Source organism: Microcaecilia unicolor, chromosome 4, assembly GCF_901765095.1.
Source record: "Microcaecilia unicolor chromosome 4, aMicUni1.1, whole genome shotgun sequence".
NCBI lineage: Eukaryota > Metazoa > Chordata > Amphibia > Gymnophiona > Siphonopidae > Microcaecilia > Microcaecilia unicolor.
In genome coordinates, this window is record NC_044034.1 from 288,201,590 (window position 1) to 288,227,626 (window position 26,037).

General features: G+C 47.9%; 1 protein-coding gene across 1 annotated transcript in view; it reads left to right on the forward strand.

The window, feature by feature from the left end:
- FER1L5 (fer-1 like family member 5) overlaps window positions 1–26,037 on the forward strand; it is a 382,389-nt gene that overhangs the window by 336,538 nt on the left and 19,814 nt on the right. Inside the window, 3 exon segments of the mRNA XM_030202486.1 lie at window positions 180–275; window positions 13,241–13,382; window positions 21,400–21,499. Coding sequence (XP_030058346.1) covers window positions 180–275; window positions 13,241–13,382; window positions 21,400–21,499 — 338 coding nt within the window.

Here is a 26,037-nt window from a genome sequence, read left to right on the forward strand (position 1 = left end):
TTGCCCCACATACAGAAACTTAAGATTGTGAGCCCACAACAGGACAGAGAAATTATCTGCATGTGAGGTATACAATGCTGCATACATCTAGTAGTGCTATAGAAATGATTAGTAATAGCAATTTCTTTGGATGTTCTTGATTCCCTTGAGGCTGATTATTATATATCTTTACATGGCAGGTATGAGCTGCGTTGTATTGTCTGGAACACAAAGGATGTAGATTTGCAAGACACTAGTATCACTGGAGAAAAGATGAGTGATATATATGTGAAAGGGTAAGATTGGATTAGATTAGACTGTTTGTACAGAAGTGCTAAAAACAAGGATTTTTTTTTTTTTTTAAATGCTGCAGCTGGCCTTTGAAAATCCCACTGACTGCAGGAACTGAAAATTGACCCAAAAGTTTTCTAAACTTTACAAAGAACCAAACCAGATTCCTTCCTCGTCTTTCAGTAATGTTTTCTAGAACTGAGCCCACTCAGAAAGAAGGCAAACCGAGATTCAGCAGCTAGTGGGAAAGCATATAAGCTTGTGCTTGAGACCTGATGTCCTGCACACTTGTATGCCTCACCTTTGACCTGTTCCTTGGTTCCATCATTCAGCTTTGCCCAAACCAGTTCAAACAGGCTGATCCAGTCCTGGTTTTGTCCCATTGTGTGTATGGAGATATTGTTCTTCTCTAAGAAATTTAGGACTACATCTCTGTGCATTAATACAGTAAAACCAAGATTGGATCAGCCTCTCAAGCTAGACAGTGGTGAGCTGGCAACCCCACTAGCACCACAATTCTTGCTCTTTGACACAGCTCTATCACCATAACTTACCTCTCAGCTTTAGCCCACTTCTTCAGTCTGTCTCACTCTGAAGCTGCCATACATTTCATCTTGTTCTTATTAATGCACCTTATTACTGTAACCCAGTAGGGTTAAAAATGTTTTGTTTTTAAATACCTGGTGGGGTCTGGAGTCTGATGCAGGCATGGGGCTGAGCCAGAACATTGCCACGGGTGTTGCTGACATCTGCGGGTGCTGCAGGGCTGGAAGGCTCAGCGCTGAAGGGGGGGCTCTGGGCTGAACTGGAGACAGGCTGGGCAGGATGCTGGGATCAGTGGGTGGTGCTGGGTCACATTCATGGGTGGTTTCGTGAGAGCTTGTGGCAGTGGGAAACAGAGGAAAGCCCTGTTTGGGCCGCATTCAACATCTGATGTCACCGCGCTGGGGCCCGGTGATGTCAGTGAAGCCACATGTGCACAGAGGCATCAGGATTTCGGGCCAGTTTGAGAAGCTGGGCTGGTACCGGATGAAGAGGACAGCTGCGGTTTTGCTGCTGGTTGTTGGGAAGTGCTCTGAAGAGCCTTCTGAGGATTTTTGTGGGTTGGTTTGTGTGCGGGCCAGGCCAGCAGGGTGCGCATGCTCTGAAGTGTGGACACCATGGAAACAGCATCGGGGGCCAGTTTGAGAGAACTCTTGTGACTGCTGGTTCCAGCAGAGCCATGCATCGGAAAGTGAAACCGTGCATAGGGACCAGGGCAATGGTTGCCGAAGAAGATTTCTGCTTCAGGTAAGGAACAACTGCTTTCCTTACCTGCACTGTCAGAATTTGAAGAAATTGTAACAGCGAGACCATCAGAGTTTTAAAAGGCAGCATGTGCCCGGTGCTTTGATGGAGCTACTCGCAAGGTTCTGTCAGAGTCCCAGGCAAGATTCTAAACGGTCCACAGAATCAGTTGGGAAGGAAGCATTTGAGAAAGTGGTTTTGTGAAAAGGTGCTGAGAAAGAAGAGATTTTCTTGGTCATTTTGACGATTTTAAATTGAGGTTTGGTCTCTGTGACTGGAGTCAGTGTAAATGATTTAAGATAATTTTGGAAGCCTTGTGTGGTTTATGGCTTCAGGAAAGTGCGTTTGATTGTGTAAACTGGGAAATTTGGGGGAAAAAGTTATTTTTCTTTGGAATTGTCTTTAAATGTAAAAGTAAAACAAGGAAAAGCTCTGGAAAATTAATAAAATAATTTTTCACTGCTCAAGCTGTCAGAAGACATTAGTCCTCATGGGGAAAATTACTGACAGATTTTAAATAAAATATTCTAAGTGCCAGCACTGTCAGAATGAGAGATAAGTACATAAGTAATGCCACACTGGGAAAAGACCAAGGGTCCATCGAGTCCAGCATCCTGTCCACGACAGCGGCCAATCCAGGCCAAGGGCACCTGGCAAGCTTCCCAAATGTACAAACATTCTATACATGTTATTCCTGGAATTGTGGATTTTTCCCAAGTCCATTTAGTAGTGGTTTATGGACTTGTCCTTTAGGAAACCGGCTAACCCTTTTTTAAACTCTGCCAAGCTAACTGCCTTCACCACGTTCTCCGGCAACGAATTCCAGAGTTTAATTATGCGTTGGGTGAAGAAAAACTTTCTCCGATTTGTTTTAAATTTACTACACTGTAGTTTCATCGCATGCCCCCTAGTCCTAGTATTTTTGGAAAGAGTGAACAGACGCTTCACATCCACCTGTTCCACTCCACTCATTATTTTATATGCCTCTATCATGTCTCCCCTCAGTCGTCTCTTCTCCAAACTGAAAAGCCCTAGCCTCCTTAGTCTTTCTTCATAGGGAAGTCATCCCATCCCCGTTATTATTTTAGTCGCTCTTTGCTGCACCTTTTCCAATTCTACTCTATCTTTCTTGAGATGCGACGACCAGAATTGAACACAATACTCAAGGTGCGGTCGCACCATGGAGCGATACAACGGCATTATAACATCCTCACACCTGTTTTTCATACCTTTCCTAATAATACCCAACATTCTATTAGCTTTCCTAGCTGCAGCAGCACACTGAGCAGCAGGTTTTAGTGTATTATCAACGACGACACCCAGATCCCTTTCTTGGTCCGTAACTCCTAACGTGGAACCTTGCATGACGTAGCTATAATTTGGGTTCTTTTTTCCCACATGCATCACCTTGCACTTGCTCACATTAAACGTCATCTGCCATGTAGCCGCCCAGTCTCCCAGTCTCATAAGGTCCTTCTGTAATTTTTCACAATCCTGTCGCGAGTTAACGACTTTGAATAACTTTGTGTCATCAGCAAATTTAATTACCTCGCTAGTTATTCCCATCTCTAAATCATTTATAAATATATTAAAAAGCAGCGTTCCTAGCATAGACCCCTGAGGAACCCCACTAGCTACCCTTCTCCATTGTGAATACTGCCCATATAATCCCACTCTCTGTTTCCTATCCTTCAGCCAGTTTTTAATCAACAATAGGACATTTCCTCCTATCCCATGATCCTCCAATTTCCTCTGTAGCCTTTCATGAGGTACCTTGTCAAACGCCTTTTGAAAATCCAGATACACAATATCAACCGGCTCCCTTTTCTCCATATGTTTGTTTACTACTTCAAAGAATTGAAGTAAATTGGTCCAAGATTTTCTCACACAAAAGCCGTGCTGACTTGGTCTCAGTAATCCATGTCCTTGGATGTGCTCTGTAATTTTGTTTTTAATAATAGCCTCTACCATTTTCCCCGGCACCGACGTCAGACTCACCGGTCTATAATTTCCCAGATCTCCCCTGGAACCTTTTTTGAAAATTGACGTTACATTGGCCACCCTCCAATCTTCCGGTACCACGCTCGATTTTAAGGATAAATTGCATATCACTAACAGTAGCTCCGCAAGCTCATTTTTCAGTTCTATCAGTACTCTAGGATGAATACCATCCAGTCCAGGAGATTTGCTACTCTTCAGTTTGCTGAACTGCCCCATTACCTCCTCCAGGTTTACCGTGAAGTCAGTAAGTTTCTCCAACTCATCCGCTTGAAATACCATTTCCAACACCGGTATCCCACCCAAATCTTCCTCGGTGAAGACCGAAGCAAAGAATTCATTCAATCTCTCCGCTACGTCTTTGTCTTCCTTGATTGCCCCTCTTACCCCTCGGTCATCCAGCGGCCCAACCGATTCTTTTGCCGGCTTCCTGCTTTTAATATACTGAAAAAAATTTTTACTATGTTTTTTTGCCTCTAATGCTATCTTTTTTTTCGTAATCCCTCTTGGCCTTCTTAATCTGCGCCTTGCATTTGCTTTGACACTCCTTATGCTTCTTCTTGTTACTTTCAGACGGTTCTTTCTTCCATTTTCTGAAGGCGTTTCTTTTAGCCCTAATAGCTTCCTTCACCTCACTTTTCAACCACGCCAGCTGTCTTTTGGACTTCCGTCTTTCTTTTCTAATTCGCGGAATATGTTTGGCCTGGGCCTCCAGGATGGTATTTTTGAACAGTGTCCATGCCTGTTGTACAGTTTTTACCCTCTCAGTTGCCCCCCTAAGTTTTTTTTTCACCGTTCTGCTCATTTTATCATAGTCTCCTTTTTTAAAGTTAAACGCTAACGTATTTGACTTCCTGTGTATAGTTACTTCAAGGCTGATATCAAAACTGATCATATTATGATCACTGTTATGAAGCGGCCCCAGTACCATAATGTCCCTCACCAGATCATGCGCTCCACTAAGGACCAAGTCTAGAATTTTTCCTTCTCTCGTCGGCTCCTGCACCAGCTGCTCCATGAAGCTCCATAAAGATATATTTCTGGAGGAAATTTATTGGAGAAGCTACTAATTTTCTGTGAAAGTCTGGTCTGTGAGGGCAGTAAATAATTGCTGGGCTTCTCAAACTCAAAGCAAGAAGGGAAGATTGTGGCAGAGCCTTCATAGTTGAAATAATTGCCTAAATTTGCTAAGCTTGCAGTGAGTGACCGTGATTGTCATTTAAATAACAGTTTTGTTTCACGGCTAAAGTCACTGGCTGTAGTACTTGTCGCAAGTTGGTCAGTGTTGCGTTGATTATTTGTGAATGCTGTACATGGTTCAGTGGCAAGCTTGTTTAATATTAATCTTACACTGTAAAAATAGAGCAAAGCAGTAAGTCAGATCACACAATTGTGCTGAATGTGGGTAATCCAATTGGGTGGATTAGAAGGGACTCTTTAATTAGTTGTTTGTTTTCTCTTAGCATTAGGGACCATATTAAGAATTATCTAAAATAGACCCAGCATAGCTACAGGGTATTACTTTGTTGATTTATTAAAGTCAGGCAGTAGGGATCCTGTGCGGAGAATCCTGGGAGAGGAAATGTATGAGATCCAACTTTAAAGAAAGGAGAATAAAGAAGTAAAACAAGAAAGACCTAAGAGAATGAGATGACAGACAGATACTTTAAAATATATAGACTGGTAATTCAAACACAGAATAATACTTACCCAAGAGACTTGAGTCCTGAGGGGTAATTGGTTCTGAAAAACAAAATGTTGACACAAGGAATCATTTCTTAGTTTTGATACTTTGTTGCCTACATTAAATTTTGATTAAAAGGGTGCCAGAGTAAAAATAATACATATCTTATAAATGTTTTTCTGCTTGTTTTTTTTTCTTTTGTTTTGTTACAAAGTTTGTAAACTGGATCCAGTAGGGTACCTAAAAGAAAGATAAACGTATATTTAATTCTCCGAGGACAAGCAGGCTGCTTGTTCTCACTGATGGGTGACGTCCACGGCAGCCCCTCCAATCGGAATCTTCCTAGCAAAGTCCTTTGCTAGTCCTCGCGCACCCGCGCGCACCGCGCATGCGCGGCCGTCTTCCCGCCCGAAACCGGCTCGAACCGGCCAGTCTTCTTTCGTCCGCACTCGGTACGGCTGTGTTTTTGTCGTGTCGAGCCCCGGAGAGTCGACCTCGCGCGTCCGTTTTAAAATAGACGTGTTTTTTCTTCGGAAAAGTTCTAACTTTGTTCGGGAAGTGCTCCGGAAACCCCCTTGGGTTTTGTTTGCCCCTTCCCGTGTTTCCAGTTTTCGCCCCGGTAAGTTTTCTTTCGTCGTCGGGGTAGGCCTCTTTTCGGCCTCGGTCGAGATTTTTCTCCCTTAAAGTTTTGGTGCTCCAAATTCGTCATTTCGGATTTTGATTTCGCCGGCGTGATTTTTCCGCCCATGACATCGAAGCCTTCCAGCGGCTTCAAGAAGTGCACCCAGTGCGCCCGGGTAATCTCGCTCACTGATAGGCACTCTTCGTGTCTTCAGTGTCTGGGGGCCGAGCACCGTCCTCAGAACTGTAGTCTGTGTTCCCTCTTACAAAGGCGGACTCAGGTAGCGAGATTGGCCCAGTGGAACGTTTTGTTCTCGGGCTCTTCGTCGGCATCGGCACCGGGGTCATCGTGTGCATCGACGTCATCAGCGTCCAGACCTTCATCCTTGGCCGCCAGTGCATCGAGTGCATCGAGGCATCGGCCCTCTGCATCGGCGCCGAGACATCGGATAGCTGCATCGACGTCGGTGGTACCGGGACCTCGTCTCCTGATGTCGTCGGACGGTGGTGCATCGGGTGGAGTGCAGGTGAGGGCTGTCCATTCCCCCGCTGGTGGCGGTGAGCCTTCGGGTGGGTCTCCCCCTACCCTGAGGGCTCCTGCGGTACAGCCCCCCCGGGATCGACCTGCTTCGACCTCGGCCCTGAGGAAGTGACGGATGGATTCTACGTCCTCCTCGTCGGTGCCGGGGAGCTCCGGTGACATGCTTCGGAAGAAGTCGAAGAAGCATCGACACCGGTCTCCTCCCCGCGTCGGCACCGAGAGCTCTGGGTCGCCGAGGGAGTCGGCACCCAGCAGGCATCGGCACCGAGAGGACCGCTCACCCTCTGTTCAGGAGGTGTCGATGCGCTCCACTCTGGACAGCCCGGACCAGCCTCCACGCCCGGAACAGGTTCTGACGTCGACGCCTGCATCGACCTCCCTGCCTTTCTCTGCAGCCGCTCTGAACGAGAGCCTCCGGGCCGTTCTCCCAGAGATTCTGGGAGAGCTGTTGCGCCCTACCCCTCCGGTACTGGCGGTGCTTGCGCCTCCGGTACCGTCGAGCATGGCGCCGGCTGGCCCATCGCCCGGGGTGAGGTCCCCGACGTCGGTACCGCGTGCGGTGCCGACTGCGGCCACCTCCCAGGAGGGCTCCCCGACTACGTCGGCGGAGGGAGCTTCGCCGATGCGGGCAAGGGAGTCTACCTCTCGACGCCCCCATCGTGGACGTGGCTCCACGGAGTCGAGCCGGGCGAGGTTGCAGACACAGGTCCGTGAACTTGTGTCTGACACCGAGGGTGAGGCCTCGTGGGAAGAAGAAGAAGACCCCAGATATTTCTCTGACGAGGAGTCTGAGGGTCTTCCTTCCGATCCCACTCCCTCTCCTGAAAGACAGCTTTCTCCTCCCGAGAGTCTGTCTTTTGCTTCCTTTGTCCGGGAGATGTCTACGGCCATCCCCTTCCCGGTGGTTGTGGAGGACGAGCCCAGGGCTGAAATGTTTGAGCTCCTGGACTATCCTTCTCCACCTAAGGAAGCGTCCACTGTTCCCTTGCACCATGTCCTGAAAAAGACATTGCTTGCGAACTGGACCAAGCCATTAAGTAACCCCCACATCCCCAAGAAGATCGAGTCCCAGTACCGGATCCATGGGGACCCAGAGCTGATGCGCACTCAGTTGCCTCACGACTCTGGAGTTGTGGATCTGGCCCTAAAGAAGGCTAAGAGTTCTAGGGAGCATGCTTCGGCGCCCCCGGGCAAGGACTCTAGAACCTTAGACTCCTTTGGGAGGAAGGCCTACCATTCCTCTATGCTCGTGGCCAAAACCCAGTCTTACCAGCTCTACACGAGCATACACATGCGGAACAATGTGCGGCAGTTGGCGGGCTTGGTTGATGCTCTTCCCCCTGAGCAAGCCAAGCCTTTTCAGGAGGTGGTCAGGCAGCTGAAGGCGTGCAGAAAATTCCTGGCCAGAGGGGTGTATGACACCTTTGATGTTGCGTCCAGGGCCGCTGCTCAAGGTGTGGTGATGCGCAGGCTCTCATGGCTGCGTGCCTCCGACCTGGAAAATAGACTCCAGCAGCGGATTGCGGACTCGCCTTGCCGTGCGGACAATATTTTTGGAGAGAAAGTCGAGCAGGTGGTAGAGCATCTCCACCAGCGGGATACCGCATTCGACAAGTTCTCCCGCCGGCAGCCTTCAGCATCTACCTCTACAGGTAGAAGATTTTTTGGGGGAAGGAGGACTGTTCCCTACTCTTCTGGCAAGCGTAGGTACAACCCTCCTTCTCGACAGCCTGCGGCCCAGGCTAAGCCCCAGCGCGCTCGCTCTCGTCAGCAGCGTGCGCCTCAGCAAGGCCCCGCGGCTCCCCAGCAAAAGCAAGGGGCGAGCTTTTGACTGGCTCCAGCAGAGCATAGCCGACATCCAAGTGTCAGTGCCGGGCGACCTGCCGGTCGGGGGGAGATTGAAAGCTTTTCACCAAAGGTGGCCTCTCATAACCTCCGATCAGTGGGTTCTGCAAATAGTCCGGCAAGGATACACCCTCAATTTGGCCTCAAAACCTCCAAATTGTCCACCGGGAGCTCAATCCTACAGCTTCCAGCACAAGCAGGTACTTGCAGAGGAACTCTCCGCCCTTCTCAGCGCCAATGCGGTCGAGCCCGTGCCATCCGGGCAAGAAGGGCTGGGATTCTATTCCAGGTACTTCCTTGTCGAAAAGAAAACAGGGGGGATGCGTCCCATCCTAGACCTAAGGGCCCTGAACAAATATCTCGTAAAAGAAAAGTTCAGGATGCTTTCCCTGGGCACCCTTCTCCCCATGATTCAGCAAAACGATTGGCTATGCTCTCTGGACTTGAAGGATGCCTACACACACATCCCGATACTGCCAGCTCACAGACAGTATCTGCGATTTCAGTTGGGCACACGCCACTTCCAGTACTGTGTGCTACCCTTTGGGCTCGCCTCTGCGCCCAGGGTGTTCACAAAGTGCCTAGCTGTAGTAGCAGCGGCACTTCGCAGGCTGGGGGTGCATGTGTTCCCATATCTCGACGATTGGCTGGTGAAGAACACATCCGAGGCAGGAGCCCTGCAGTCCATGCAGATGACTATTCGCCTCCTGGAGCTACTGGGGTTTGTGATAAATTATCCAAAGTCCCATCTTCTCCCAGTGCAGAAACTCGAATTCATAGGAGCTCTGCTGGATTCTCGGACGGCTCGCGCCTATCTCCCAGAGACGAGGGCCAACAACTTGTTGTCCCTCGTCTCGCGGGTGCGAGCGTCCCAGCAGATCACAGCTCGGCAGATGTTGAGATTGCTGGGCCACATGGCCTCCACAGTTCATGTGACTCCCATGGCCCGTCTTCACATGAGATCTGCTCAATGGACCCTAGCCTCCCAGTGGTTTCAGGCTGCTGGGGGTCTAGAAGACGTGATCCACCTGTCCACGAGTTTTCTCGAATCCCTGTATTGGTGGACAATCTGGTCCAATTTGACTCTGGGACGTCCTTTCCAAATTCCTCAGCCACAAAAAGTGCTGACAACGGATGCGTCTCTCCTGGGATGGGGAGCTCATGTAGATGGGCTTCACACCCAAGGAAGCTGGTCCCTCCAGGAACGCGGTCTACAGATCAATCTCCTGGAGTTGCGAGCAATCTGGAACGCTCTGAAGGCTTTCAGAGATCGGCTGTCCCATCAAATTATCCAAATTCAGACAGACAACCAGGTTGCCATGTACTATGTCAACAAGCAGGGGGGCACCGGATCTCGCCCCCTGTGTCAGGAAGCCGTCAGCATGTGGCTCTGGGCTCGCCGTCTAGGCATGGTGCTCCAAGCCACATATCTGGCAGGCGTAAACAACAGTCTGGCCGACAGACTGAGCAGGATTATGCAACCTCACGAGTGGTCGCTCAACTCCAGAGTGGTGCGCCAGATCTTCCAAGCGTGGGGCACCCCCTTGGTGGATCTCTTCGCATCTCGAGTGAACCACAAAGTCCCTCAGTTCTGTTCCAGGCTTCAGGCCCCCGGCAGACTGGCATCGGATGCCTTCCTCCTGGATTGGGGGGAAGGCCTGCTGTATGCTTATCCTCCCATTCCTCTGGTGGGGAAGACTTTGTTGAAACTCAAACAAGACCGAGGCACCATGATTCTGATTGCTCCTTTTTGGCCGCGTCAGATCTGGTTCCCTCTTCTTCTGGAGTTATCCTCCGAAGAACCGTGGAGATTGGAGTGTTTTCCGACCCTCATCACGCAGAACGAAGGGGCTCTTCTGCATCCCAGCCTCCGGTCCCTGGCTCTCACGGCCTGGATGTTGAGAGCGTAGACTTTGCCTCTTTGGGTCTGTCAGAGGGTGTCTCCCGCGTCTTGCTTGCTTCCAGGAAAGATTCCACCAAGAGGAGTTACTTCTTTCTGTGGAGGAGGTTTGCCGTCTGGTGTGACAGCAAGGCCCTAGCTCCTCGCTCTTGTCCTACACAGACCCTGCTTGAATACCTTCTGCACTTGTCTGAGTCTGGTCTCAAGACCAACTCTGTAAGAGTTCACCTTAGCGCAATCAGTGCATACCATTACCATGTGGAAGGTAAGCCGATCTCAGGACAGCCTTTAGTTGTTCGCTTCATGAGAGGTTTGCTTTTGTCAAAGCCCCCTGTCAAGCCTCCTACAGTGTCATGGGATCTCAATGTCGTTCTCACCCAGCTGATGAAACCTCCTTTTGAGCCACTGAATTCCTGCCATCTGAGGTACTTGACCTGGAAGGTCATTTTCTTGGTGGCAGTTACTTCAGCTCGTAGAGTCAGTGAGCTTCAGGCCCTGGTAGCCCAGGCCCCTTACACCAAATTTCATCATAACAGAGTAGTCCTCCGCACTCACCCTAAGTTCTTGCCAAAGGTCGTGTCGGAGTTCCATCTGAACCAGTCAATTGTCTTGCCAACATTCTTTCCCCGTCCTCATTCCTGCCCTGCTGAACGTCAGCTGCACACATTGGACTGCAAGAGAGCATTGGCCTTCTATCTGGAGCGGACACAGCCCCACAGACAGTCCGCCCAATTGTTTGTTTCTTTTGATCCCAATAGGAGGGGAGTGGCTGTAGGGAAACGCACCATATCCAATTGGCTAGCAGATTGCATTTCCTTCACTTACGCCCAGGCGGGGCTGGCTCTTGAGGGTCATGTCACGGCTCATAATGTTAGAGCCATGGCTGCGTCGGTAGCCCACTTGAAGTCAGCCTCCATTGAAGAAATTTGCAAAGCTGCGACGTGGTCATCTGTCCACACATTCACATCGCATTACTGCCTGCAGCAGGATACCCGACGCGACAGTCGGTTCGGGCAGTCAGTTCTTCAGAACCTGTTTGGGCTTTAGGATCCAACTCCACCCCCCGAGGGCCCTGTTTGTTCTGTTCCAGGCTGCACTCTCAGTTAGTTGGTAAATTTTTTAGGTCAATCTCAGTTATGTCCTCGCCGTTGCGAGGCCCAATTGACCATGGTTGTTGTTTTGAGTGAGCCTGGGGGCTAGGGATACCCCATCAGTGAGAACAAGCAGCCTGCTTGTCCTCGGAGAAAGCGAATGCTACATACCTGTGGAAGGTATTCTCCGAGGACAGCAGGCTAATTGTTCTCACAAACCCGCCCGCCTCCCCTTTGGAGTTGTGTCTTCCCTTGTATTGTCTTGCTACATACTGGACTGGCCGGCTCGAGCCGGTTTCGGGCGGGAAGACGGCCGCGCATGCGCGGTGCGCGCGGGTGCGCGAGGACTAGCAAAGGACTTTGCTAGGAAGATTCCGATTGGAGGGGCTGCCGTGGACGTCACCCATCAGTGAGAACAATCAGCCTGCTGTCCTCGGAGAATACCTTCTACAGGTATGTAGCATTCGCTTTATAGCTCTATGTCTTGAAGTATTATTTTTGGTAATAAGTTAAAAGTAAATTTGGATTTTCCTTCACCAGTATGTCCCACTCCTTATTCATGTTTACTTCTGTTTTATTTTTGCTTTTTTTTACTCTATGTAACTTCGTCCTCTGGGGAAGAATCATACCCGAGGTATCGGCCACAGACTACACTAAGAGGGTAATAGTAGGGTGTGGTTCGACTCTGGGGGGGGGGGGGGGGGTAGGGTTACATTACTAACCTGCCACACACCTCTTTTGATGTCCCTCAGTCCTCTGTAGCACTTCCTGTAACACCAATATTCACACCCTGCACTCTCCTACTTATGTACCACAGGCCCAACTTGAAGCTAATCTAGTACTAATATACAGCTCTGCCAGTACAACTCAGTCCTACCCTAACGTAAATGCTATTTCCACATACACACAGAGGGTCAATTCTACAAAACGGTGCCTGATAAGAGTTTAGTCTATAAAGGAACATAGGCACCTACTTTTCTTTATAGAATAATAGTGTAACAGGTCAGACATGGGCCCAAAATTTAGGCATGAGCACTTACACCGGCCATAGAATAGTTGTAAATGCTCAAGTCTAAATGCGGAAGATAGGTGCATAACATAAACATGTGCCCTGTCCATGCCCTATCCGGATTCCTCCTGTGTAAATGCCCACCTTCCATTTACGCGCTTTAGGGGGTACGTGTGCATTTACGTAAGCTGTTTGCATGGCATTTATGCACATATATACACACATACGCAAGTAACCACAGGTATTCTATAATTTATGCACTTATATGGCTCCTAAATTTAGGCCACCTGTGTAAATGTTTAGATTACTAGCATATATGCATGAATGTGTGCACTTATGCTAGCATACCACTTAAGCACTATACAGCTAATACCTGCTCAACTTAAAATAGCGAGTATTTACAAGGGGGATGTACACAGGGGCCAGAGGATGGGAGGGACAAAGGTAGGGCTCCCACTTACATGCATAACTTACAGAATACTGTAAGTTATGCGTGTCCTTGCCACATGTGGGTGTTCACACATACACCAGCTCTATGGCTGGCATAACACCAAATGCCTAAATGTTAGGCGCCATCAATGCTGGCCTTTACCACTATTCTATAGTGGAACATAAGCACCTAGATTCCTTTCTAGAATAGGTTTCTACGTACCCAGTTATAGGATTACCCTCATATGCTCAAATCTGCCAAAGCACTTTATTCGTGACTTGCAGCATCTCATGCTATTCCAGCACCAAGGTATAGAAACAGCTCTTGTCAGCACACCTCAGTCTACCTGTAGCACTCTTTTCTATTCCAGTGCAGAGACTCACGCACAGCTTTGTCAATGTACCTTGATCCTGATGTTCTGAGACCCCAAGCTTAATTCTTCAGAAGCATCTCAGAGCTGAGCTAATCCCTCCTCTTACTATACTCTGGAATAAGAGAACACAGGCAGCATTGGGATGACAGATATGTGGGACTGGAGTAGACTTATTCTATATCCTGATCCAGGTGGATGGAAGGTATGGAGGAGGATAAGCAGCGGACAGAAATCCACTATCGGTCCCTGGGGGGAGAAGGAAATTTCAACTGGAGATTTGTCTTCAGCTTTGACTACCTGCCAATGGAGCAGCTCTGTGTTCTCAGCAAAAAGGTGAGTCTCATTATCATTCAGATGTCCTGTTTGGACATGCTATCATATAAATTTGTGCAACCACATTATTGGATTTCAATACTAAAGCACATGTTATAATTATATACCAAAGAACAATCTACAGTTTTGTTATCTAAACTTTTAAAACAGCACCTGATGGTAAACCAAACCAACCCAAGTGTTTTGGCACAGACTGCCTGCCTCAGAGTAACTGTAATCCTAAATTTTCACAAAAAAGTATATTTTCTTCTTTTTCATGTATAACATATGCAGTCTTCACAAAGAGAGCTGCATTCATTGCTTGATTTATAAACACAAATTCCTTAGTGTCCTCACCAAACCAGTACAGAACCTTTGGGTTATGTCCATCAACCAGTGGATGGAGCCAGAGAAATAAAATAGTTCTGTGTGAGTTCTTCCCTTAAGGACACTGTGTAGCCTTAGTTACTCAGTATTTATCTGTCTCCAGCAGATAGTGACAGGCAGACTTCATGAGAGCCAGCTCTGTAGGTCCTGAGCACCCCTAATATTGAACAGAGTCCCATTGTGTTTGGCACCCCAATCATTTTGAAATGTTGACACCAATGGCAGACTGTGCAAATTCGGAACTGCTTATTGAGGAAGCTCCTGCTCCATTTCGGGAACAGGCATCAGTTGAACAGTGGGGTACCTCAATTGAGGTTTTAAGCTCCATAAAAAAAGGCATAAAGCAATTGAATTGGACCTGAAGCAGGGAAGATACTTGGAGGAGTCTAAATTCTTCTTCCCCCTCCCTTCCTCTCCCTTATTCACCACTGTTTTCTTCTTTTTCCCCTGGAATGGGTTTAACTAACTGGATGAGAAGCTGTTTCCTGGCCTCAAAACATTAGAAGAGCTACAAACTAAAGTATTTGTCAAGGCTATAGTACCAGTTAGTGAAAACAGGTATGAGTTTGCACCCACACCACGAGAAGAGATGTTCTCCTATTTTATCAGAAGGCTATGAGCTGAGCACTTGGGTTGGCTGCAGACCTTATTTCAGAGTGGCTAAGCTGAAGCACCAGCCTTTCCTGCTGGTTTTGCCCCAGTACCTGAGGTAATTTTCAGGATGCATTTCTGGATGCAGGCCTGAGCATAGAGGGAAACCCCCCTCCCTCCACTGGTTCTTTTTCCATAGGCAAACGGGTGGAGGCCATAATGGAAAGTGTGAATGAATTGTTTGCTTTGGACTTTACAGAAGATGTAAGAGATCTACCTGTACCAGAAACAGTTTTCAAGGCTGATGATGCAGAGGAACTGAAAGAACCTGGAAGACGTACTGAGCCAATCAACCAATTAAAGAGTAGTAAATCACCTGGACCAGATGGCATGTATGTAAACATGAAATTGCTGAGCTGCTGTTGATAATCTATAACCTGTCATTAAAATCATCTGTAGTACCTGAAGATTGGAGGGTGGCCAATATAACACTGATTCTTAAAAAGGGTTCCAGGGGTGATCCAGGAAATTAGACCAGTGCGTCTGATGTCAGTGCCAAATAATGGAAAATATTATAAAGAATAAAATTACAGAACACATAGATAAACATGGTTTAATGAGCAGAGTCAGCATGGATTCAGCCAAGGGAAGTCTTGCCTTACCAATTTGCTTCATTTCTTTGAAGGTGTGAATAAACATGTCAATAAACGTGAGGTGGTTGATGTAGTGTATCTAGATTTTCAGAAAGCTTTGACAAAGTTCCTCATGAGAGAATCCTGAGACAATTAGAGTCATGGGATAGAAGGCAATGTTCTGTTGTGGATTAGGAATAGGTTTTTGGACAGAAAACAGAGGGCATTCAAATGACAGATGAAATTTAAGGTGGACAAATGCAAAGGGATGCACATTGGGAAGAATAACCCAAGTCATAGTTACCTGATGTTAGGGTCTACCTTCTGAGCCAGCACCTAAGAAAAAGATCTAGGTGTCGTTGTAGACAATACGCTGAAAACATTTGCCCAGTGTGTAGCAGTGGCCAAAAAAACAAACAGGATGCTAGGAATTATTACGAAAGGGATGATAAATAAGATCTGGAATACTATAATGTCTCTGTATTATTTCATAGTTTGACCTCACCTTGAGTACTGTGTTCAGTTCTGGTCTCTGTATCTCAAGAAAGATATAGTGGAATTAGAAAAGGTTCAAAGAAGAGTAACCAAAATGGTAAAGGGGATGGAACTTGTCTCATATGAGGAAAGGCTAAAGAGGTTAGGGTGCTTCAGCTTGGAAAAAAGACAGCTGAGGAGGACAGCTGAGGTCTACAAAATCCTGAGTAGTGTAGAATGAGAAGAAGTGAACTACTTTTTAATCTTTAGAAAAGTACGAATACTAAGGGACACTCAATGAAGTTACAAATTGGAGGAAATATTTTTTCACTCAATGAATAGATAAGCTCTGGAACTTGTTGCCAGAGTATGTGGAAACAGCGGTTAACATATCTGGTTTTAAAAAGTTTGAACAAGATCCTGGAGGAAATGTCCATAGTCTGCTATTGAGACAGACATGGGGAAGCCACTGCTTGCTGTGGGATTGGTAGCATGGATTCTTGCTACTATTTGGGTTTCTGTCAGGTACTTGTGACCTGGATTGGCCAGCATTGGAAAACAGGATACTGGGCTAGATGGACCATTGGTCTTACCTAGTATGGCTATTCTTACGTTCTTATGTTTAGCACCTAGCCAAAAACGAAGCTGGAGAAGTTCCCAAAATTGAGCTGTGCTCTGGGCAGTGTATGTGGAGTTAGACTTGGCATGGTTCCCCATGAAGGAGCTATTGCTTCAGCCTTTTTCTTGATGCTTTGCATAGACACAAGTAAATGATGAGTCCTTTATCTCACTCTGATAGAGAAATGGGAATGGTCATGAATGCTACATATCCACCCTCAGGCATGGCACAACATGCACAACTCCACTTCTCTACTGAGTTAATATTTTAGCAGGTGATGTCACCTGCATGTCAGGGCTCCTCTCTCCTCCTCCTTCCCAGCTATGGAAGCAATAGTGGGAATAGCTTGCTGTCTGCCCCTCTTCACAAATGAAGCTTTCCAAAGTACAAGTACTTAGGATCTCTAAGGAAGTGATAGGGAGAGTAAAAAAAAAAAAGAAATCCTGGGTGACCTGCTTTGTCAGCACCTTCAGACTCCGCTTTGAGCCCTTCCCAGCACTAATCTGTGTCCCTGCATAGAAGGACCCAAAAAACAACAAGGCAGACGATCCGCAAACTCCAATGTGGAAACAAACAAAGCAGATCATTGGTAAATCTGAACAAATCTTTATTGAAGAATTTCAATCTAATAGAATGCCCGACACAGGCCGTGTTTCACCCAAAGGGGCTGCATCAGGGGCTATACTGTGATCTTCATCACCAAAATAACTAAATGGTGTATTCAGTAGCTTCCACCATACACAACTGGGAGCCAACCAGGGCAGATAAAAAGCCAGCACAATCGATTTTGGGAGAATCAAAGATGGCCGCCGATTGAGTCAGACGTGTGTGGGAGCTCCTGCTGTTACCTGACATGCCGAAGAGAAGAGGCCGAGCCACTACCACAGCCTCCCAGCGGCAGAACCTTCCGGTTCAACTTGGCTCCATCAAAGCTTTTTTGCAGCGAACTCCAAACCTTGAGTCGTTGGTGAGCGGCCTGCTTGTTCAGCCTGGGGTGGATGGAGGACCTGGGCAGAACTATGGGCTGGAAGTCTCTCTTAGCCCCGATGTAAGAGCCCCTTCCCCACAGTGGCATGGAAGCTGTTCCCCGATGGCGGCGTCCTCAGCCCTGTGTGTGGCAGGAGCCTCAGAAGCAGTGCGACGGGAGGCAGATTGTGATCCAGAGGGAGTTTCGAGGAGTTTAGAATTACAAACTCCTCCAATAAGTGTGGAAGCGGCATTTTCAACGCTGAGGGAGTTAAAAGCTGCGAGCACAACAGGAGAACATCCTACTCACTGTGTTGAGGTACTGAACACTCAATTTCCAGCTTTATTATCTAAACCTCCTGAAGTGACTTTGGATAATTTGTGGTGTTTAATTGATGACTTAGGCAAAGTACTGTGTCCCCAGGTACAAAAAATAAGTAAAGAAATGACAGTTTTAGAAGGGAAGATAAAAGAGATAGATGATGGATTAAAATCCATGAATCAATATTTTCAAAAGCAAGAAAAAGAGCTTCAGCAAATGCAATTCCTTCAAAGTAATATTGTTAAAGATTTAACGAATCTGAGGAGGAAGACAGAAACACTTGAAATTTACTCTAGAAGTAATAATCTTCGATTTTATATAAACTTTCCTCAACAACTGGCTGTCTCCCCTTGGGAAATGTTAAAAAAACTACATTAAAGAAATTTTGGGGGTTGGGGAAGGTATTCCCCCCTTCTCGCAATTGTTTTATCTTCCCACTAAGTCAGATGAAAACCAACAAACAGGATAAGCAGGCGTTAGATGTTTCTACCTTATTGGAAACTTTGGATACAGAACAAGGTACAGCAGCTACCTTTGTAGCCACAGTAGTGCTGGCACCAGATAAAATTTGGATATTGAGAATGTTTTTTAAAAATAAGGACAAAACCTTTAAGGGTTTAAAAATCCAAATCTTTCCAAATGTCTCAAGGGACACACAGAAAAGACGTCAGCAATTCCTCCAAATGAAATCAGAAGTGCTTCAGATAGGAATGACATTTTTCCTCAGTTATCCATGTAAATGTGTGATCAGACACCATTCAATTAAATATGTTTATATGAACCCTCCCAGCAGGCAGCTTTTATAACATCTAAATGAAATTCTGGGGAATGATTTACCCAGTATTAGCTCTTGTCTTCTAAAATAGGATTTAGCCACGTTTGATATAAATGTATCTATAACTGCCTTGATCTCCACGGTTTAGGAATCTTGGACTCAAATTGTGGACTTGAGTAAGGTTAATAGAAATTATTTTTCTTTTCTTTCATTATTTCTTAAACGTATATCTTTTAAAGTAACCAAACTTTTCTATACAAGTGGTTTAATTGCTTGTTTAATAATAGAAATGGATAAATAAAAAAAAACAGCACAATCTCTACTTCAAAGTAAAGGGCGCTCTCCAGAAGATGGCAGCTGGAAAAAACTGCTGAATGCAGCCAGCGTGTCATATACTGCTCTCTTTGAAGATTCTCACCCTTAAGTAGTTCATTCTGATTTTTATTTTTCATTCAAGAGTTCTTTAAATGCTAACACGCACAGACTCCCTTCTGTGGTTCCCAGAACCAGGTTTTTCATTCAAAACTATTCTGTCCTTGCTTCCAGAGGTACTGTCCTGATTTCAGATAAATCCAATCTTTACTTTGCTCCATGTTTTATTGTGTGCTTTAGAAGTACATTAAAGTGACCAAAGAATTCCCAGGGTTGGGTAGATAGGTTTTTCTCTGTGCAGCTTTTGGGAAAAGTGAACTGATTTCTATTTTGTCTATTGCCCAGTAGTTGAGATAATGCTTCATAAGAATGTGTATTTGATTTCATAAGGAGATGATCTAAGGTTGCAAAACATTCTGCCAGAGGTGTTCGACCTCATGAGCTGAGTTGTGAGCAATGCCTCTGTTTAGCAACTGCAGACCAGCGATTTAATCATTCCTTTTTTGCATTTGCAAAGTGATACTGACTCCAGAGATCTGAGTCCCACCCACCTTGGGAATTGCTTTGCTACTTCTCACAGGTTTTGGCCTGGTCTGGTGAGGATGCAAAGGAAAGAGAAATTAGATAATTCGATCTTTCTTGCTATTTTATTTCCTTTATTCCCACTAGACCAGTCCAGAGGTCCACCTTAGCATATAAATGGTTACTGAACCATTCTACTCTCTCTAATGTTATTCTTTTTACTTCTAGTTATACACCATCAAGTTTCTTCTGAGATTCATTTTTTTCCAGCAGGTTACTCTTTCCAAATTGAGTGCAATATATGGACATGGGTACATTAAGTATAACTCCTCAATGGGAAGGAATAGCACATAATCTATTGCTGTGCTAGTTGAAATACTGATTAGCTAAGGCCAACAGTGCCCTTAAGAGCACAGAACTATTTTTTTCTCTCTCCTTCCTGTGGTTGATAGACACAACCCACATACTCTGGACCTTTGAAGTTAAGATGATGAAATATTTTGACATCCACCTGGTAAGACATGACAAGCATCAGTGGCGTTCCTAGAGGGGCTGACTCCCGGGGCGGATCGCTGATGCACCCCGCCCCCCTGGGTGCAGCGCCCCCCCCCCCCCCCCGGTGCGCAGTGCGACCCTCCCCATCGAAAGGACACTACCCCACCCCAGCGAAAGAACCCCCCCGGGTGCACGCCGCTGGGGGGGGGGTGCCACGCGCTGGTCAGCGTCGTTCGTTTCCATGCTCCCTCTGCCCCGGAACAGGTTACTTCCTGTTCCGGGGCAGAGGGAGCATGGAAACAAACGACGCTGACCGGTGCGTGGCACCCCCCCCCCCAGCGGCATGCACCCGGGGTGGACCACTGACAAGCATCTAGGTTTTCTGTTACATTATAAACCATAAACCATCCATATTTATGTTCATGCTTGTTTATTTGATTTTTATAAAATGACTTTCACATTCTGATAGAGCAAGGCAGTATATATATTATATAAAGTTTACATATAACACAGCATGATATTGTAGTGAAAAGTGTTACAAAAGAACGACAATCACAGAACTTAGTAATACTTTGCCAGAGACAGAAATTCACCCAGCCAAGGAATTCTCTGGACTCATGTGTCTAGGGAATGATGTGTCTAGGGAATGATACTACAGAACACCAAACAGGATTTGTTTCACACTGATAGTACCCAATGAATAAATATGCCAAAGTGGAAATATATGTATTTATATAATAATAATAATAATTATTATTATTATTGGCAAAATGGCAAACAAGCACACAAACTAATTACTGCTAGTATTACACTAAAGATCTGAATAAGATTTACACAAAAATAGATATCTGCGCACACACACACACATAGCTATATATATATATATATATATCTAACAAACCATGCCTATGAGAGCTAACACAGCCTTTGGCAGACTAGAAATAGTAACTAACTGTTCCAAAACTGCAGGAGTGAACCCAGGTTTCTCATCATCACAAGTCACTTGCTTTGTAGCAGGATCTCTGGATGAAAGAATGGATTCTTTCCTTAGGCTCGAACCACTAACACAGCAAGCCTACCAGTAAACAACTGGTTAGTGGAGAAATAACAGTTGCTGATAGCTCTGGAGAGATAGACTGCCTCTCTATCAGCTGTGTGTCTGCTCTGGTCCCGCACCAAAACTCTTCTCCTTTGTTTTTCACCAAGTCTGATACCAGAATTCTGTCCACTGTCCTCAGGCATCTGTTTTGGCCCAATATGATCATGCATTCCTCCTGTCCAGCAAACAAAATGCAGGCCTGGAGAACAATGATGTCCATAGTTGATTCAGACACTCCCTGCAAGTGCTGGCACCGACTAAAGAGGCCCACAAGCCTTATTTCATACTTGTGTTGATGTAAATCTGTCTTGTTACCAACTTCACACCCAAAGATGAAGTGCAGATGCTCTCTGTAATGCTAGTGTCCTTGAGCTGGCAAGCAGTGTAAAAATGCAAGAAAAATCCAGGCAACCATGACAGTATTGTCCTAAAAAGATGGCTCCTGGCCTAGTTAGAGTTTGGTTCATGGGCCTCAGCACACAAAAGGCGATACATGGGGACATCCCTACAATATCATAAAATAAAACAATACAAGGTGGTGAAACTGGCAAAGATACCAGCCATGTTTGCTCCAAGGATAAAGACACCCAGTCAATGGGGTCAAAGTCTTCATTACTACTTCTATGTTCATCATTGCTGTTTCTACCCATGACCAGATGTGCAGAGTCTATCTGAATACTGCTATTTTATCTGTACTGTGAGATTCCTCATTGCTTCTGTCTATCACTGTGTCTATCCATCCATGAGGTCAAAATTCTTATCGCTGTTTCTGTTCTGCCCACAGGAAAGCACCTGGAGTCTGGATAAAAGAGTGACTAAAATCCCTCCCAAATTGGTCATTCAGATCTGGGACAATGACAAGTTCTCCTTTGATGACTTCCTAGGTAGGAGGGGCATTATTGGTCAATAATGGACATTTGAGGAATAGGACTGGCTGTTGGAAGGAAGAAGAGATGATGAGCTAACTGCACAAAGCTCAGCAGAGTTATATTGACTAGGCCCTTCCTGTGGTTGCCTTTTATCAAAGCTATTACAATGTAAGATTGAGTAGATGCAACATTCATTGTGTCTGCCATTCTGTAAGCGAATGCTACTAAATCGCTTTTGGTCAAGTGTCTGACTGCCAATGTGCAGCCAGCCAGTTCCATTGGGGTTGTGATGAATACCTCCATGCAGGTATCATAGTACATGTAAAAATATGAACTCAGACCTAACAGATAAGATTCAAGCTTCATTAGAACACCATGGAGCAGTGGCGTAGCCAGACTGCCAATTTTGGGTGGGCCTGAACCCAAAGTGGGTGGGCACAAAATTTCTCTCTACCCCCCTCCCCCAGCAAAATGTAGTCACACTCAGATACATTTGTCATACAGGGTAAAGTGCTGCTTTTCAGTGCATCAGATTTCAGACAATTTATTTAATAGCCTAACATCCTTTTCAGTGAGCTTTCAGAGGCCAAAACCTCCTGCCTCAGGTCAGTATAATGCTGTTACGGTATCCTCTCCTGACCTAAGGAAGGAAGTATTGGTCTCTGAAACTTTATTAACACCATATTACTTTATCCTAAATTAAAAATACAATTATTTTCTTTACCTTTGTTGTATGGCCATTTACTTTTTCTCATTGTGTTGCTCCCAGTCTCTAGATTCTGCTTTCCTTCGTTTTCGTTTAACTCTTCTGCCAGGGTTTCCTGGCCATTTGTCATTTTTCTCTTCTTTTTCTTTGTTTTCTTCAATATTTTTCTGCCTCTCTCTCTCTCTCTCTGTCCAGATTTAATTAATTCTTACTATCCATTCTTTAATTTCCTTCATCTACTTATGGCTTTTCATCTTTTTCTCACCCTTGTTCTCCCCATGCCCCTTCCTCTTATTTTCCAGTCTTTCATTACTCTCCTTTTCCATCCAGCAGCTCTCTTCTTTCTCTCCCCATCCTTCCAGTGTCTCCCCTCTCTCTCCCCATCCTTCCAGTAGTCTCCCCTCTTTCTTTCTGCATCCTTCCATCCAGTGTCACCTCTTTCTCCCTACCCTTCCATCCAGCGTCATCCCTCTTTCTCCGAGGACAAGCAGGCTGCTTGTTCTCACGACTGGGTGACGTCCGCGGCAGCCCCCACCAACCGGAAAAGGCTTCGCGGGACTGTCGGCACGCAGGGCATGCCCACCGCGCATGCGCGGCCGTCTTCCCGCCCGTGCGCGACCGCTCCCGCCAGTTCCTTTTTTTCCGCGTCTGGAGAGAGTCGTGCTTTGCCGCTCTCTCTGCTTTCAGCCGCCGGAAAGTCGATCGCGTTTACGCGGATCGTTGTTTTTTCTATTTAGTTTTTGTTACCGCCGGTTTCCTTTTTCTTTTTCAAAAAAAAAAAAAAAAAAAAAACCTGAGCGTGTGGAGCACGCGCTCCCTTTTTCCCTCGTTTTGAGGTGTGATTTTCGCCACCATTGACGACTTTGACTTCGCCAACGCGATTTTTCCGTCGATGTCCTCGAAGGTCCCGAGTGGATTTAAAAAGTGTGGTCGCTGCGGCCGGCCGATCTCGCAGACCGACACCCACGCTTGGTGCCTCCAGTGCCTCGGGCCGGAGCACAATATCAAGTCGTGTTCCCTGTGTCTCGGTCTCCGGAAACGGACTCAAGTTGCGAGGCAAGTTCTGCGGGACCGTCTTTTTGGAACTTGCGCCGGCCCCTCGACGTCGACCTCGACGGCATCGGTATCGACGCCCGGTCCTTCGGTACCGGTATCGATGCCCGAGACATCGGCACCGATGGCATCGACCCCAGGAGAACAGGTCCCGTTGGCCCGCCGGTCCGCCGGCGAGGGTGGAGGTGAGCAGCCGCGTGGGCAGTCGGCCCCGGTCACTCCCTCAGCCCGTGGTCCACGGGACCGAACCCTGTCTGACCCGGCTCCTCGAGACCGAGGGGGATCGTCCTCCTCCTCCTCCATACCTCCCGGCGCCGGTGACGCACATCGAAAGAAGGACAAGAAGCGTCGTCACCGGTCGCCCTCGGTGCATCCGGACATCGGAGAGGAGGTGACGCCGAAGCGTCATCGCCGAGAGGAGAGGTCCCCGTCGGTTGTGGAGGTACCGACGCGTCAGGGTTCCGGCACCTCGGTGCCGTCTCCTGGCCCCCATCAGCTTCTGGCACCGACACCCCTACCGGCCCCACCGCCTTTCCCGGCAGCGGGCCTGGACGAGTGCCTCAGAGCCATCCTTCCTGGAAGGGCTGATTTGCCAGGCTGTGCCGGCGCCGGGGGTGCTTGCGCCCTCGGCACCGATGTCTGTGGCACCGGCGAGCTCTAGCCCGGCGCCGGGGCCGTCGACACCGCCGCCGCTTGCGGCGCCGGTCTCGACCGCCACGCAGGTGGAGTCCCCGTCGACGTCGATGGAGGGAGCTCCGTCCCCTGCCGACGCGGGAGTCCACCGCTCGACGACACCGAGACCTCGGTGCCTCGACGTCGAGCCGGGCCCGGTTCAGGACTCAGCTACATGAGCTTATGTCCGATACCGAGGATGAGGCCTCGTGGGGGGAAGAGGAGGACCCTAGATATTTCTCCTCAGAGGAGTCTACGGGCCTTCCCTCGGACCCCACGCCTTCACCGGAGAGGAAGCTCTCACCTCCTGAGAGTCTCTCCTTTGCCTCCTTTGTGCGGGATATGTCTATTAGCATTCCCTTTCCCGTGGTCTCTGTGGAAGAGCCGAGGGCCGAGATGCTCGAGGTCCTCGACTATCCATCACCACCTAGAGAGTCCTCCACGGTGCCGCTGCACAATGTCCTCAAGGAGACACTGCTTCGGAACTGGGTGCGACCGTTAACTAACCCCACCATTCCCAAGAAAGCAGAGTCCCAGTACAGGATCCACTCTGACCCAGAGTTAATGCGGCCCCAACTGCCCCATGACTCGGCGGTCGTGGATTCTGCTCTCAAGAGGGCACGGAGTTCGAGGGATACCGCCTCGGCGCCCCCGGGGCGGGAGTCTCGCACTCTGGACTCGTTTGGGAGGAAGGCCTACCAATCCTCCATGCTCGTGACCCGCATCCAGTCATACCTGCTCTATATGAGCATCCACATGCGGACTAATGTGCAACAACTGGCGGACCTGGTCGATAAGCTCCCGCCGGAGCAGTCCAGGCCTTATCAGGAGGTGGTCAGGCAGCTGAAGGCGTGCAGAAAGTTCCTGTCCAGGGGTATCTATGACACCTGTGACGTGGCATCTCGTGCTGCGGCCCAAGGTATAGTGATGCGCAGGCTCTCATGGCTGCGTGCCTCTGACCTGGACAACCGCACCCAGCAGAGACTGGCCGACGTCCCTTGCCGGGGGGATAACATTTTTGGTGAGAAGGTCGAGCAGCTGGTGGACCAACTGCATCAGCGGGAAACCGCCCTCGACAAGCTCTCCCACCGGGCGCCTTCAGCATCCACCTCAGCAGGTGGACGTTTTTCCCGGGCCCGGCATGCTGCGCCCTATTCTTTTGCAAAGCGTAGGTACAACCAGCCGGCCCGAAGGCCTCGCCAGGCACAGGGACAGCCCCAGCGCGCTCGTTCTCGTCAACAGCGTGCACCTAAGCAGCCCCCTGCGCCTCCACAGCAAAAGCCGGGGACGGGCTTTTGACTGGATCCTCGGGAACATAGCCGCCCTCAAAGTGTCCGTACCGGACGATCTGCCGGTCGGGAGGAGGTTAAGTTTTTTTCACCAAAGGTGGCCTCTCATAACCTCCGACCAGTGGGTTCTCCAAATAGTGCGGTGCGGATACGCCCTGAATTTGGCCTCCCTGCCTCCAAATTGTCCTCCGGGAGCTCAATCTTTCAGCTCCCATCACAAGCAGGTACTTGCAGAGGAACTCTCCGCCCTTCTCAGCGCCAATGCGGTCGAGCCCGTACCACCCGGGCAGGAAGGGCAGGGATTCTATTCCAGGTACTTCCTTGTGGAAAAGAAAACAGGGGGGATGCGTCCCATCCTAGACCTGAGAGGCCTGAACAAATTCCTGGTCAAAGAAAAGTTCAGGATGCTTTCCTTGGGCACCCTTCTGCCAATGATTCAGAAAAACGACTGGCTATGTTCCCTGGATTTAAAGGACGCATATACTCACATACCGATACTGCCAGCTCACAGACAGTATCTCAGATTCCGCCTGGGCGCACGGCACTTTCAGTATTGTGTGCTGCCCTTTGGGCTCGCCTCTGCTCCACGAGTGTTTACCAAGTGCCTCGTGGTGGTAGCGGCCTACCTACGCAAGCTGGGAGTGCACGTGTTCCCATATCTCGACGATTGGCTGGTCAAGAACACCTCGGAGGCGGGAGCCCTCCGGTCTATGCAGTGCACTACTCGACTTCTGGAGCTGCTGGGGTTTGTGATAAATTACCCAAAGTCCCATCTCCAGCCAACACAGTCTCTGGAATTCATAGGAGCTCTGCTGAATGCCCAGACGGCTCAG